At 47.1% G+C, this 15,501-nt stretch overlaps 1 protein-coding gene across 4 annotated transcripts; it reads left to right on the forward strand.

Moving 5' to 3' along the window:
* The first annotated feature begins 3,688 nt into the window (after positions 1 to 3,688).
* On the forward strand, positions 3,689 to 15,157 carry KCNG1 (potassium voltage-gated channel modifier subfamily G member 1). 4 transcript variants are annotated; one of them, XM_081867828.1, is made up of 3 exons: positions 3,689 to 4,154; positions 9,644 to 10,453; positions 13,017 to 15,157. In XM_081867828.1, the coding sequence occupies exons 2-3, from the start codon at positions 9,695 to 9,697 to the stop codon at positions 13,785 to 13,787; spliced, it is 1,530 nt and encodes a 509-aa protein (XP_081723954.1). In that variant the 5' UTR covers positions 3,689 to 4,154; positions 9,644 to 9,694; the 3' UTR covers positions 13,788 to 15,157. The 4 variants fall into 4 exon arrangements, with proteins under 4 accessions (XP_081723954.1, XP_081723955.1, XP_081723957.1 ...); XM_081867829.1 differs by lacking the exon at positions 3,689 to 4,154 and adding an exon at positions 4,263 to 4,726; XM_081867831.1 differs by lacking the exon at positions 3,689 to 4,154 and adding an exon at positions 5,100 to 5,318.
* Positions 15,158 to 15,501: the final 344 nt, after the last annotated feature.

The following is a 15,501-nucleotide window of genomic DNA, read 5'->3' on the forward strand; positions in this document are numbered from 1 at the left end:
GAGCCATCCAGACAACAGCTCTCAACATTCCCATTGCATAGTCAATGGTCAGAAATGGTAAGACCTGTAGCTCAACAATGCCTGGATAGTATCATATTGGCTACCCCTGATATAAAAGTAGGTGACTGTTCTCCAGCTTTCAGTAAGGCAACCCAAGCTGAAACAGTTTGCTGCCTGCTTAGTTTTCCTCTTCCCTCTTCATTCCTTTTTCCTTTGGTGTTGTGTATTTTAGATTAGAAGGCTGAGAACAGGGACTGTCTTATTCTTATCAATGTTTATGTAAGCTGCACTGGGAGCGTTTTTTGCCTTAAGGGGCAGAGGTGAAAATGCTTCAAAATAAATAAATAATTTGCAAAGCCAATTCTGCATCTATCCCACATCTAGAAGTCTTCACCACTGAGCTTTACAGAAGCCACTAAGCTTAGAACAAAACAGCCCTCCCCTTCTGCTTGTGGAATAAAAAGGATGCCGAGGATCCACGAAGCTGGAATCACCCTGTTCCACCTTCAGCGTCGCTGCTGACTGCAGAACGACGCTGGTTTTATCTGCAAGGACCAGGGAGCTGGTAAAACAAGCTTTCAGCTTCAGGATTCAAAGGAACAGAAGGTAAGGTAGCCCTCAAGCAACAAACAGTAATGAAAGGGGGATTAAAATTTTCTTCTGGCGCAAAATCTTCAAGGAGGAAAGACCAGTTCATTTATTCAGGAAATCCCTTGCTAGTTTAATATGCAGTTAATTTACGGAGGTGGTTGGATCTCTGTTCAACATCTTTAGGGCATCTATTTCTCCACCTGAATTCACTGGTGATGGTATGGAACACTGCCCAAACAATATTGCAAAACACTGACAGAAGCACTCTAGCATCAAACGGGCCATATTTCAACATCTTGTTACAATTTTTTTTAAAAAAAACAAGTTGTCATGCTTCATGTGTAGCCTTCAGACTGAGAAAAATGTGTCACAAGAGGGTCAGTGCCTATATAAGCTCTTTAAAGGTAAAGGTAAAGGTACCCCTGACCATTAGGTCCAGTCGTGACCGACTCTGGGGTTGCGGCGCTCATCTCGCTCCATGGGCCGAGGGAGCCGGCATTTGTCCTCAGACAGCTTCCGGGTCATGTGGCCAGCATGACTAAGCCGCTTCTGGCGAACCAGAGCAGCGCACGGAAACGCCGTTTACCTTCCTGCCAGAGCAGTACCTATTTATCTACTTGCACGTTGACGCGCTTTCGAACTGCTAGGTTGGCAGGAGCAGGGACCGAGCAACAGGAGCTCACCCCGTCACGGGGATTTGAACCACCAACCTTCTGATCAGCAAGTCCTAGGCTCTGTGGTTTAACCCACAGGACCACCCGCATCCCATATAAGCTCTTTAGTCCTGCAAAAAACAAAACCCTTAACCTGTATGATTTGTAGTAAGGCAATGCAAATGCAATGCAAATGCAAATGCAAAGCTTGGCAACGGCACCTAGGCTGGACATACATAGTTCCAAAAGCTTCCTGAGCCACCAAACCAGTAAAGTAAATATGCACTGTATATTCTATAGCCAGTGTAGTTTAGTGGTTAGAATGCTGCACTAGGACCTGGGGGACCAGGGATCAAATCCCTGGCATGCCATGAAACTCAATGGGTAGCCTTGGACCAGTCAGTCTCTTACCTCACAGGGCTTGTTTTCTCTTGCTCCAGAGGAAATATGCTGTCAGTCAGAGAAGACACAGCTGGAACCTATGGACAAATAGCCTGACGCAGTATATGGCTGCTTCCTGTATGTTGCATCAACTGTACCTCTGTCAAAGGAACAGACTTGTCCAATGAGCATGAACAACTCGCTCTATATCTGGGAATCGGAACTAAACCAAAGTTTTCTGGTCCAAGCCCACAGCTGCAGAATCAACATTCAGCATTCATGGATGGCCTTAAAAAAAACCACCTGAATTAATCCCTCCCCCCCCCCAGTTAAAAAATAGTAATAACCCAAAGGTCATGTTCCTCAATATACCGTTAAGTTCTGCCAATTTCCTGGAAAGTAAAAGAAATTTCATGTGGTGTGCCATTTCCAAAGCTCCTGTGCTAATTTAATTGGAAGATCTTAATTCTGAAACTTATTTTTGAGCTGCCAGAGAAGCAAATTCTCATTCAGTTTTAATGGTCTCGAATGGGTTTTGTCCGACAGATTCCTTCCCCCCCCCCCATAGTCCTTTGTTAAAATTGTTCTTTTTTAAAATATAGCCTTAGGTTGCCTCAACATGTGTCGAAAGTAAGATACAAGGGCTTTTTAACAAAATAAAGGGTCATATTATAAATAGGAGCATGGTAAGCAACACATGTGCAAGAAGCCTGCTGTTCAGGCAAAAACACAGAAATGCATGAGATAATAATAATAAATAATAATAATTTATTTATATCCCGCCCTCCCCAGCCAAAGCCGGGCTGAAAGCAGCTAACAACAGTAAAAAAATAGCACAGTTTACATAAAATCACAGTCAATTAATTGAAATACATTCTAAAATCAATTCATTTAATAATAAAATCCCTCTGTCCAGCAAAGAAGTCAGCCTACAGCAATGCAGCGTCACCTAGTGGCCCAAGTGCACAATGACTGCAAGAGTTTCTGCAGAGTAAATATCTATATTTGTAGGCGCGGGTGGCGCTGTGGTCTAAACCAGAGCCTAGGGCTTGCAGATCAGATGGTCAGCAGTTTGAATCCCCTCGACAGGGTGAGCTCCCGTTGTTCGGTTCCAGCTCTGGTCCACCTAGCAGTTTGAAAACATGTCAAACGTGCAAGTAGATAAATAGGTACCGCTCCAGCGGGAAGGTAAACGGCGGCTCCCTTGGCCTATAAAGCGAGATGAGCACCGCAACCCCAGAATCGTCCGCGACTGGACCTAGTGGTCAAGGGTACCTTTACCTTTACCTTGGACGGAGATTTTATTCAGGAAACGGCATAAATAAATCATTTTACTTTTCAGTGCATGGTTCTTGGAAGCAAACCCCTCTATTAAAAGTGGATCAGAGCTGTGTCTGAGAGGGGCTGTGGGCCAGTGGTTTTTAAAAAACCCCACGCTTTGAATGTATGGTTGCGGGTTCAGTCCCTGTCCAAGTAGACCTGAGAATGACTCCTGCCTGGAGAGTCAATGTGTGTGTAGACTCTCTAGTTGGGAGGGCCGACTTTTGGTGGGTTGTTGATTTTAACACGAATATATCCATCGACTTGTTATCTATACACCAGGTAAAAGACACACTTAGAATTAAAAAAAATGATGAGCCCAGGAATATGTTAGAAGCGCCTCCAAAACGGCCTCCCACACAAAAATCCACTCCCTGCAATCTCCCCACGCCACGCTCCTTTCCTCATTTCAGTGTTATAATGCGGTGTGTGTGTGCTGTTAAACAACATGGGAATCAGAAATCCTTGTTGATCTACCACAAAACACCCTACCAGCAGATCTCGAGCTACCCTCCGCTTTCCCCGGATCCTAGGCTAGCTAGACGGACCAGGGGATCCTATTCCACCTAGCAGAATCCCACGTATCTGCACAGGGAGGACAGCCGCAACTGAACTGCAGCACTAACACGCTGCAGCGATTTGAGGTGGGGGGGGGGTGTCCTACAGAAATTGCTTTCCGGAGTATGGTAGGGCCCGGCTGGAGTGGAAGATGCCGGCAGCCTCACACACAGAAATCTAGACTATAAAGCGTTTGCGAGAGTGAGGGGATTCGTTCCTGGTATATACTGCGAGGCTCACACGCGTGCCGCTCCAAAAGGGAAAAGTGTCTCCACGACCACGTGTGTGTGTTTGCGCGTGTCTGCTGTGGTTCACTGCAAACCTGACCTCTTCCTCTTCCCGGTTTATTCCACGGATCCCCCTGCCTTTACGTGCTTAGTGGATTGGAGGCGGGTTACAAAAAGATGCATACGTCGTTGAAAGGGAAATTAGCTGCGGAAATATATCGCCGCTGAACGCTATGGAGGCGACCTACGGAACGAGGGACGCACTTTCCCCTTAATTGCATGCGGCAGAAGGAGAGCTGCGCACACGCCGGAGTCGAAGCCCTGCCGCCGGGTCTTCCTGCTTTGCAACGCTTCACTCGATGCGCGTCCCGCGGAAAGAAAACCGAGAGCTTCCTTCGTGGGAGCGGCGCTCCAGCCTGGAAAGGTGGGATTTGCTTCTTCCATGCTCACGTTCCGCGGGGATGCAAGTTGCACGCCCACTTGTTGCAGTGTGTGTGTGTGCGCGCGCGCGCGTTCCTGTTGTATGTACAGTACAGACCTGGATGCGAGAAACGTGCGCTGGCTCTCTGCCAAGCAAGAGCACGCGTCCACTGGGATGCGCGTCGGGGCGTGCAGACCTGTTGCAGGCAAGCGCGTCCCGGCGCCCGTTGCGCGCAGGGCGCACTTGGCCACCGGCTGCCGACCTCCCCAAAGGGCGGGCGCGGAGGGTCGCGCACGCGTCGGTCTCGTGTGCAGGGTGTGGCCTCCGCCTCTCTTGCGCGGGAGCTATACCCCAGGCCGGGCTTCCTTGGGTGCTGGAGCCGCCGTTGCCATGCCCGTGCGCTCTCCTTCCAAAGGGCGCCAGCCGAGGGCGTCCCGTGGGCTCAGCCCCGCCGCCGCCTGCGCTCCGGAGTCTCCGTCCTGCTTAGCGGCGCTGCTGCTCACTCCCGGGCTGTTTCTCCACCTGCTTTGCCCGCCCAGGAGGAGTCAGGAGGAGAAGCGGAGCGGCTGTTGCAAGTAAGTGAGCGGATCCCCTCCCTTTCATCGCTTTCCTCCGACAGACGATCTTCTAGGCGCGCAGCTCCTCGCCGAACTTCTCGGGCAAGTTTCTCGGGGGCAACTTTCTTCAGTTCCGGGAAGCAAACCAGCGGATCGGATTGGGGAATCCGGCATCCGGATCCGCCGCCGCTCCAAGCTCTTGGGTCATTCCGGGATCGGTCATTCCGGGCTCAAAGCGCCTAATGCAGGTTTACAGATCCCTTAACGGCGATTACTCTTTTTTCAAGCCCACCAGCGCGGAGATTTAAGGGAAAGTGCCGGCGTGTTGTTGCCCCCCCCCCTTGCGCGCCCCCCCTTTCCGTATTGGAATACGGAGCGAGGGGTTAATCCAGATTGAATGCGCGTGGTCTGCTTTGACTTTCGGTCCCAGAGACACTTGAAGAACTACCGGAGCTGGTAGTAGGATGGTGTGGGAATAATGGTGAAATATTTTGCTCGCTATAAAATTATCCACACATTCCTCTTACATCAGTCACCGTGTCTGGGAACTGTTCTCTTTTGGTGAAGATCCGCTTTCTCCTGCTTCTTTTCTGCCCCCGCTATCCCATCGGTATGTGGTCTGATTTTAGGCACGATTACTGAGAACCAAAAGCCTCCCTCTCCCCAATAATTCGGTGGGATTCACTTCCAAAGCATGCATGGGGCTGTAGCTTTAATTTTGGATCGCTCCCTTCATTTCCCTCTTTTTCACCTTCCACAGCCCCAAGGCAAGCCTCTCCAAACTGCAGTTATGGAGCCCCACCACTACAGCAGGTTGAATCCAATCTATCACTTGGCGCAGGCTGTCGGGTATGACTTGGGTGCTTTGGAAACGTTGACTGCATCTGGTACCATAACTGCATTGGATTCCATGTGCAAAACCCCAAAGCTCTTTTATTTTCACATCCCCAAACAAGACTTCTTTGCTTGGGGGGACAGAAGTGCTTTGGAACAACTGAACTTCTGCAGTTGTGCACCTTTGAAAGCCCAGGTCTATTTCCCCTCAGTTGTTTTCCTTGCAATCAGTTGAGTGACAGCTATCTGTCAATTTTTTGTGATAAATGTGGCGTATTGTTGATATGGCATATTATTGACATCAGTTCTCCTGCCTCCGGTATCACACTCTTGTTTCGTGTCGCATGCTTTCTCTCAGTTTGAGCAGTGTGGTGCATTGAAGTTGGGAAGGTGAATGAATTTCATTCTGATACTTTATTCTAAGCTAGATTTTCTGTTAAAACCAGCTTTATTAGTTGTCTTCATCACTGATTCATCTCGTTTGTCTGCTCTTTGTGGTGTTTTCTGTTGCTGAAAATCATCATGTGTTTTAGCATTTCACTGCTCTATTTCTTGAGGTGCATGTTAATAACTGTTTTGCGGCTTGGTAACAATTTCTGCAGGAGGATGTAGCCTATCTGAAATAAATTTGCAGGGGAAATGGTCACATTCCCATCCTATCAACATCCAGCAACAATAGCTCTGTAGTTGGAATTAATAGCAGAGTGGATTCTCTGTATTTGCAGAACAACCTTATGGGAAGAAATAATGTTTTTCTGCAAAATGTATTTCTTCTCCTTAATAGAGTCTGTAATAGACTTTCTGCAAAGCCCAAATTTCGACCACTATTGAATACATGTGTTGATTTTCCCCTGGTCTTTAGGTACTGAATTGTCCTGCTCCAGTTAATAGCTGCAGTGAGATAGTTAAGCATAATATTTATTTTCAGATATTGTAAAAACTTGGATATGCTGATGGACTCATTTTGTTATGCCTTTCAGGTCTGCCTTGTAGTGAACAGCAAAAGTTTAAGGTGACCTTGTCAGTGTGCATGTCTTAAATCTGCCAAATCAGAATTTGTGAGGTTGCCTTGAGATGGGAAATGAGCTCTTTGTGGTGAGGTTTAAGGTATGTTTCAACTATTGAAGAACAATCTCTTGAACCCTAAACTTCCTTTGAGCTTTACTGAGCGTAGCGTACATAAACAAAGCGGTGGTATACAGTGGTACCTCGGGTTAAGAACTTAATTCATTCTGGAGGTCCGTTCTTAGCCTGAAACTGTTCTTAACCTGAAGCACCACTTTAGCTAATGGGGCCTCCTGCCGGTGCCCCACCGGTGCCATGCAATTTCTGTTCTCATTCTGAAGCAAAGTTCTTAACCCGAGGTACTATTTCTGGGTTAGTGGAGTCTGTAACCTGAAGCGTATGTAACCTGAGGTACCACTGTATTAGAAGAGCCCCCTTGGATCACACCCAGCCCAGCATCAACATAATACAAACATAGAAAGCTGCCTTCTGTTGGGACAGATAAGTGGTCCTTCTACCTCAGTACAGTCTACACTGACTGGCAGCAGCCCACCCCAGATTTTAAACAGTTGTCTTTTCCAGCCGTAGCTGGAGATTCCAGGGATTGAGCCTTTGACTTTCTGCATGAAAATAAGTTACTCTATTATTCAGCTACAGCCATGCTTCTGTTGCTTTCCAGCAGCTGTTATTCAGAAGTAAGGATGGAAAGATCTGTCAAGTTTGAGATTTTTCCAATCCTAAATTTACTCGTTTTTTTAAAATCATTATGAAATTCTTCAGCAATTTAGGGCCAAATTCTCCTAATAAACACATATTTGTATGCAGTTTTGTCTAATTTACACATTTCTGCAAACAATTTCTCCTAATATTATGCATTTTTGTTCGCTGTTTCCATGGCTAAGCACATTTTCACCTAATATTCGCACTTACTTGGTTGGACAACTGCATCTCAAAATTCAGATAAGTGTGAATTTTGAAAGATGCCTGTGTTTTGGCCCTTGTTTCAGAAAGTGTGAATTTGGTAAATTCAGCCTTAAATGCGAGCCGAATCAAATTCCTCCTCTATCCCTACTCAGAAACATGCTTCCTCTGAAACCTGGAGGTAACATACAGGTATCATCAATTGATTTTTCTTCCCGAAGGAAAAGGCTTTCAATGAGACCTTCAGAGTGCTTAAACAGCAGATAGCTTTAGTTACTTGTAGCAATGTATTTTTTTGGCAAAGCCCATTCATTATATTGATGCTTAACACTGCACCAGGAGATGATTTGCTATGGTGGTGGGTGGAAATAATAAAAACGGTAGCTAAGACCGTTCCAGACGTCAGACGTCTGTTCAGACTTTTATGACTTGCTGCAGAACCCGTTTTCATCCATGGAGTGAATCGAAAATTGCTTGCACCATGGAATAGTAACAATCCCTTTTTTGCAAGTTCGGTGATTACATCAGAGATGCACTGCAGAAATCCAAATGCTGCAGAGGGAATTTGGAGGGGTGTGTGCAGATGATCAAGAGTGGAATGTTAACACTGAAGTTGCTGCTTCTGTTTCTTGCAAATGTCTCTGGTCTCTTTAGCCTGGCATTGTCTTGGATTCTTGCAGATAAGAGGACTGATCACACAGCTTTCTAAATTTGATAGCGGGGGGGGGGGGGGGGCGGGATCCTTCATCCTGCTGAGCCTGATTAGTTGCTTAGGAGATGTGCCTATGCATGTTTACAGAGAAATCTGTGTTCAGTGCTACTTATTCCCAAGTAGGCGCACATAGGATTGTATATGCGTCTCCCAATTCGGCCGCTCTTAATATGGTCTCTCTATGCATCCCGTTTGTTCTCATGTGAACACACACAGAAGCAGCACTGCAACACTGTGGACTAAGGAAGCTATTCAGTAAACTTTTTCTCAATTAAACAAATAATATTTTTTATTATTTATACCCCACCCATCTGGCTGGGTTGACCCAGCAATTCTGGGCAGCTTCCAACATATATAAAAGCATAATAAAACATCAAACACTTTAAAACTTCTCAGTACAGGGCTGCCCTCAGATGTCTTCTAACAGCTGTTTATTTATCTCCTTGACATCTGATGGGAGGGTGTTCTACGGGGTGGGCGCCACCACCGAGAAGGCCCTCTGCCTGGTTCCCTGTAACTTCACTTCTCACAGTGCTTGGTGCTGTATTCGCTCATAGATTGAATTGACGGCAACACAGCCCTTCATGCAAAGGACCAAGGCGTTAAAGGAGGTTTAGTCTCCACATCCAGAGAACAGTAACAGAGAACAGAACCCTTTGTAGAAAGATGCTGTCACAGCGCTGGTAGGTGCTATAGCAGGTGAAACCATCTAAACATCTTGAAAACACAAGAGGCCCACACAAACCTGGAATATACCTTGCCCTGCGGTAGCCAACGAGATGATGTTGGACTCCAACTCCCATCATCCCCAGCAAATATGGGTAATAGGGATGATGGGAGTTGTAGCCCACAGCTACCCACTGTAAGCGACTCTCCCAGCACACAGGTTGCGTGGTCCAGTCCTGCCATCTTTCTTGGCTGCCGCCCAGTGGCTGCCTCTGGTAATGGCAGGTTCCTCTTTCTTACCACCATTGGCCCCAGGTGGCTGTGCTTTCATGCCTTCCTTCATCCATTGCTATTTCATCCTATTTTCCCGCATCAAACCATTAATATGCCCTCATCGCAAATAGCCTCTTTGTAGGCTTCACGCTTCTTTCCGTGCACACACCACTTTGTTGTCTCTCTCATCCCTTCCATTGGCTGTACAGTGGTACCTTGGCTTACAGACGCTTCAGGTTACAGATGCTTCAGGTTACAGACTTCGCTAACCCAGAAATAGTACCTCGGGTTAAGAACTTTGCTTCAGGATGAGAACAGAAATTGCGCAGCAGCGGCACAGAGACAGCAGGAGGCCCCATTAGCTAAAGTGGTGCTTCAGGTTAAGAACAGTTTCAGGTTAAGAACGGACCTCCAGAACGAATTAAGTTCTTAACCCGAGGTACCACTGCATAAACAATATGCAGTGCATGGGGAATGTCACACAAACCAAGACCCTGAAATGTCTGTTTATTTTTCCGTTGCAGAAATCTTGTAGCGGGAGCAGCAAAGGGATGTGAAGCCACCTGGTGACCAAGATGACTCTCTTACCAGGAGAAAATTCGGACTATGACTACAGCGCCCTGAGCTGTGCTTCGGATGCCTCCTTCAACCACCCTTTCTTTGCTGAAACAGAAACACTCAAGGGAGTCTTTTACCAAAGGGCCAAACTCATCCACCCCTCGGAAGAACTATACGGAAGCATTCGCCCGGAAGACCGGAAGCACCACATCATCATCAACGTGGGTGGCTTCAAGTACTTGCTCCCATGGACCACTCTGGATGAGTTCCCCATGACCCGCTTGGGGCAGCTGAAGTTCTGCAACAACTTTGACGACATCCTCAACATCTGCGACGATTACGACGTGACCTGCAACGAGTTCTTTTTCGACCGTAACCCCGGGGCGTTTAGGACCATCTTGACTTTCCTACGGGCAGGGAAGCTGCGGCTCCTGAGAGAGATGTGTGCGCTTTCGTTCCAGGAGGAGCTGCTGTACTGGGGCATCGAGGAAGACAACCTGGAGTGGTGCTGCAAAAGACGGTACCTGCAGAAAATGGAGGAGATTGCGGAAATGAACGAAGCGGAGGACGAGTTCGCGGACGGCGAAAACCAGTGCGAAGCTGTGGCGGAGACGAAAGCCGGGCGTTGCATGAAAAGGTTGCAAGACATGGTGGAGAGGCCCCAGTCTGGGATTCCGGGGAAGGTCTTTGCCTGTTTATCGGTGCTGTTTGTGACTATCACTGCCGTCAACCTTTCCATCAGCACCATGCCTGGCTTAAGAGAGGAAGAGGAGAGAGTAAGTTGATTTTAAGATGCGTAGTTGATCTTAAGATGCGTAGGGAGTTGTCTTCAGGCATGTGGGGGGAAGCCATCTAAATGGAAAGAAAGTTGGTGTGATGGTTTTGCAGACCATCAGTGCAAGTACATGTGGACACCAAGTATATGTGGACATGCAAAACTGGTTTTTTTAAAAAATGGGTGGAATAACAAACTTGGAGATTCATTCGCAAAGCTGCTCCATGATCATGGCCAAACAACCAGGGCCCGTTCCTACTTCCATTAGGGTAGGGGTGGACAGCCTCTACTTCTGCCTCACTTCCTGCCTTGACGAAAACCAGAGGGAACATTGCATTATTGCCACAAGAGCTGGTAGGAAGGGAGACAGGTACGTGCTTGACCGAACCACATTGCATACACCTAGGGCAGTGTAGGGACCCTATAGGGCAGGCATAGGCAAACTGGGCCCTCCATATGTTTTTTGGGACTACAACTCCCATCATCCCTAGCTAACAGGACCAACGGTCAGGGATGATGGGAATTGTAGTCTCAAAAACATATGGAGGGCCCAGTTTGCCTATGCCTGCTCTAGGGGAGCGACCCTTTAGGACTAGATGTGGATGGCAGGGGGTGGGGAAGAAATGTGCATTAGGGTATCTTTAAGATCTGCCCTTTGGTTCTTGCTTTAGCACTGAATTGAAAGGGGCCACGACTAATTCTGCTGTAAGACCCCGTCGTCTGGAGTCCTGTGTCCTGTTCTGGGTACCGTACTTTGGGGGAGGATATAGACAAAATGGTTCAAAGGAGGGCAGGAATGATGGTCAGGGATATGGAAAACAAGTCCCATTGAAGAAAGTTGAAGGAATTGAGTAAGTTTAGACTGGAGAAGAGAAGACTGAAAGGGGAGGGGGTGATGGTACTGCCTGAAGGGCTGTGACATTAGGGATGCTCACATATTGCATTCAGCAAGCGTACATACTGCCTGTGCATGCAAATAGCTGTGCTGTGCAAATCAACAAGTGTACTCTCACACAAATGCTTGTGCATATGGAGAGAGCTTGTACCCGTGTTCAGTGTAGCACGTGAAGAAACATATAGAAGAGGAGAAAGACTTTACTGCCTCGGTGGTGAATTCTTCTATACTGGAGGTCCTCAAGTATCTGTTGCAGGACGTTCTCTGCTTCCCACTGGCTTCAGGGAGTGAAGAGTTAACCCTCCCTGCAGAGAAAGAGAAGGGGCAGCAGAGAGAAAGGGGCAGCTCCACCTGCTTTTGCTCCCAACCCCGGTCTGAGGATTTCCTACCCTTGATCATAAATCATAGAACTATAGAATTAGAAGGAACCACAGGAGTCATTTGGTCCAAACGGGAATCTTTTGCCCAATGTGGGGATCAAACCCACAACCCTGAGATTAAGAGTCTCGTGCTCTGCCAAGTGAGCTATGCCAGCTGTACAACTTCAAAGTGTGGTTAACACAGCAACATGAACAGGCACCTGGGGATCAGGGGGCCAGTCACATCTGGCTATGCAGACAGCAGTATTAAGCACAGGGTTACTGTCAGCACCCCAGAATCACTCAAGCATCAAAGAAAGTGAGGGCGTGATCACACTAGGCTTAGCAAATGTCCAGAGCCCAGATTTATTAAAAGGGTGTAGCTGGCCATGCCTAAGTTTAGCATGGTTTATGTAGAAAGGCAGTTTATAATATAAATCTATAAACCTTTTTTTTTTTTTTTAATGTAAACTCTGAGGAAACTTGGATAACCTGTCCTGGCAAATCATGTGGAAAATTTGACAAGAGCTGATAGCTGCATGTTCTAAAGCGAAAATTTAAGCCTAGTGAACAGCGCAGGGACATCTGGTGCTAAACAGGCATCATGGGGTTGATTATGTCCTTGGAAGAGAAAACCAGGTAAGAGTAGGTTGTAGGTGATTTGGAAGCACTTTGAAACAGCCAGAACACTTCATTTTAACCCATTTTTAATAAAAGTTGCAGATCAACAAGGAGCGCTATGTTGTATTGTTGAGAGTTTTTCATTTTGAAAATCTTTATACCCAGAAAGGTGGCCTTAAAATATTTTAAAATTAAAAATGAATACATAAATAATAGTCAAAACAAAAAATTCCTTCCAGTAGCACCTTAAAGACTTAGTTGGTCTTTAAGGTGCTACTGGAAGGAATTTTTTGTTTGACTATGGCAGACCAACACGGCTACCTATCTGTAACATAAATAATAGTCATACCTCAGGTTACAGACACTTCAGGTTGCATTTTTTTAGGTTACGGACTGCCGAAACCCGGAAGTACCAGAATGGGCTACTTCCGGGTTTCGGCAGTCGCGCGTGCGCAGAAGTGCCAAATTGCAACCTGCGCATGCGCAGGCGCATAGCTGTTGGTTGCGGACATGCATCCCGCACGGATCACATTCACAACCCGAGCATCCCCTGTAAAGTGAAGATGCATCACATAGATACACTCGCATAGGTGGCTTTTTAAAAGCATTGGGCAAACTTCTGCGTTCTTAGCAAAACCTTTCTGCCAGCCGTTTCGTTGCTTACGCAGTCCCCTTCTCTCCCACTCCAGGGCGAATGTTCTCAGATGTGCTACAATATTTTCGTAGTGGAATCCGTCTGCGTGGGGTGGTTTTCCTTGGAGTTCCTCTTGAGGCTCATCCAGGCACCCAGCAAGTTTGTGTTCCTGAGGAACCCCTTGACCCTGATCGATATCGTCGCCATCCTCCCCTACTACATCACCTTACTGCTGGACAGCACTTCGCTGGGCAGCAACAAGAAGCCGACCTCCGGCAACATCTATCTGGACAAGGTGGGCTTGGTCCTCCGCATCCTGCGTGCCTTGAGGATTCTGTACGTCATGCGGCTGGCCAGGCACTCGCTGGGCCTGCAGACTCTGGGGCTGACGGCCCGCAGGTGCACCCGCGAGTTCGGGCTCCTGCTGCTGTTCCTCTGCGTGGCCATCGCGCTTTTCGCGCCCCTCTTGTACGTGATCGAGAACGAGATGGCGGACTCTCAGGAGTTCACCAGCATCCCTGCCAGCTACTGGTGGGCCGTGATCACCATGACGACGGTGGGATACGGTGACATGGTACCCAGGAGCATCCCAGGCCAGGTGGTGGCCCTGAGCAGCATCCTCAGCGGCATCCTGCTCATGGCCTTTCCCGTCACTTCCATCTTCCACACGTTCTCGCGCTCCTACATCGAGCTGAAGCAAGAGCAGGAGAGGATCATGTACAGGAGGGCGCAGTTCTTAATGAAAACAAAGTCCCAGTTAAGCAACGCATCACAGGGGAGCGGCATGTTTCCGAGCCTCTCTTCAGAGACCAGGAATGACGGCTGAAACGGAAGTTTCCATGTCTGCCCTGTTGCCGAGCAAACAGCGACAGGATTTCTCTCTCTCTCTTTTTTTAATCTCGGCATTTGCTTCTGGAGGCTTTGGGGAGAGATGGCATTGTACAAATAAACACGCAAAGGGCTTTTAGCCATTATGACTGTGGGGACTTGTTTCATCATTATGTTGTATTAGCCTTGCTATTAGGGGGTGGGGGATAAGATTGTTGCTTTCCAGTAGGTTGCACAATTTGGGATCATGAAATGGAGATTTGTTTATTTTTTAAAGGAAGAGCAGCGTGCATCGTTAACCAAAAGGAGAACAGTGTAAAATTACATACTGGGCACAGCTGTTGCCATTTGTAATGTAAAGAGGCAGGCCGTTTTCCAAGAGAGAACTGACTGTGAATGTCAACATTCTGATCTTTCAGTTAATTGACCTTTTGTTGTTTATTTTTACCAAACTTTGTGAACTATAACATCTCGCAGATCCAGATTTAATCCTCGGATGTATAACCCCGTTGTTTGTACTGGAGTTAGGAAGTTTGTGGGTCACATTTGAAGCAGGCTTAGGAATGTTTTATTTTCTTGCAACTCTTCCCCCCCCCAACTTGCTGACCTCCCAAGCTTCAAACACAGGACCCATCAAGCAGTTTTGGATTATATTCTGAAGATAAGCAATAGCAGCGTCTTTCAGCTATAATTTAAATTGCAGCAGCGAGCTGCTTGTTTCTAAGGCCACTTCTCAATCAGGGCATTTCAACCTACAATTCTCATTGACTCCAGCAAGCATGGCCAGTGGGGGGGGGGAGGGATGATGGGAGTTGTAGTCCTACAACATCTGGAGGACTACCAGTTCTCCATCCTACCTTCAATGAAGCACCCACTTACTGCTGAGTCAAGTAGCAGTTCCTGATAGGCGGTCAGGCACAGCCCCAGTGTCGCTGGATGTGATTTCTCTCTTCTGCGAGATGCTCATTATGTAAAGTGTCTCATACCCGGTTCCATCATGTATCCAATACCAACAGGAGTTCACAGCTTGCTTTTAGCACCATTTCCCTTCAGACTGGTTAGGCATAGAAAGAAGACTTGGAAGGGGGGGGGGACTTTATAACTCCCCTCCTGAGTTCTCGTGTGCATCATCCTCTGAACATTTATGAGAAAACATAAGGCAGTCATCCTCTTGTCTCCAGGATACTGATTGTGCTAAATTGACCTGATACAGCTGTCCTTCTGTTCCACACCCTCTAATGTTAGTAACACAAAGCTAGATAACAGAAAATCCAAACAGAATATGCACCCAAATGCTACACCAGTCATTGTCTCACGGTTGTTTTCTTTTGCGCAGGATAGAAGGAAATAAAACTCGCTATGTCTTAATCCAGCTCCGTTGCCAAAATTACTAGTGTGATAGCTGCAACAACTTCTGGACATATGGCTCCTTTCAAGGAGCAAAGGAAAATACCGGAAGCAGTTGCTGGAAAAGTAGAAACAAGGATATTATATGGATGAGTCATTGGAAACTTAGTAAGTCTCCCATGAGTGAAACCTAAAAGGCGTAAAGCCTTTTGTTAATTGCCTTGTCCTTCCTTAGTGTGGTAAGTGCACCATGGCAATTGGATTAAATATTTTCAGAACACACACACACATCAACCAAGGGTCTGATACAAATTGAGTTTCTTTTTCAAGAATCTGGGCATTTTTGCCTGCCTGGATTGCACCAC

This window comes from Podarcis erhardii, assembly GCF_964252035.2.
Source record: "Podarcis erhardii genome assembly, chromosome: 6".
In the NCBI taxonomy this organism is placed as follows: Eukaryota; Metazoa; Chordata; class Lepidosauria; order Squamata; family Lacertidae; genus Podarcis; species Podarcis erhardii.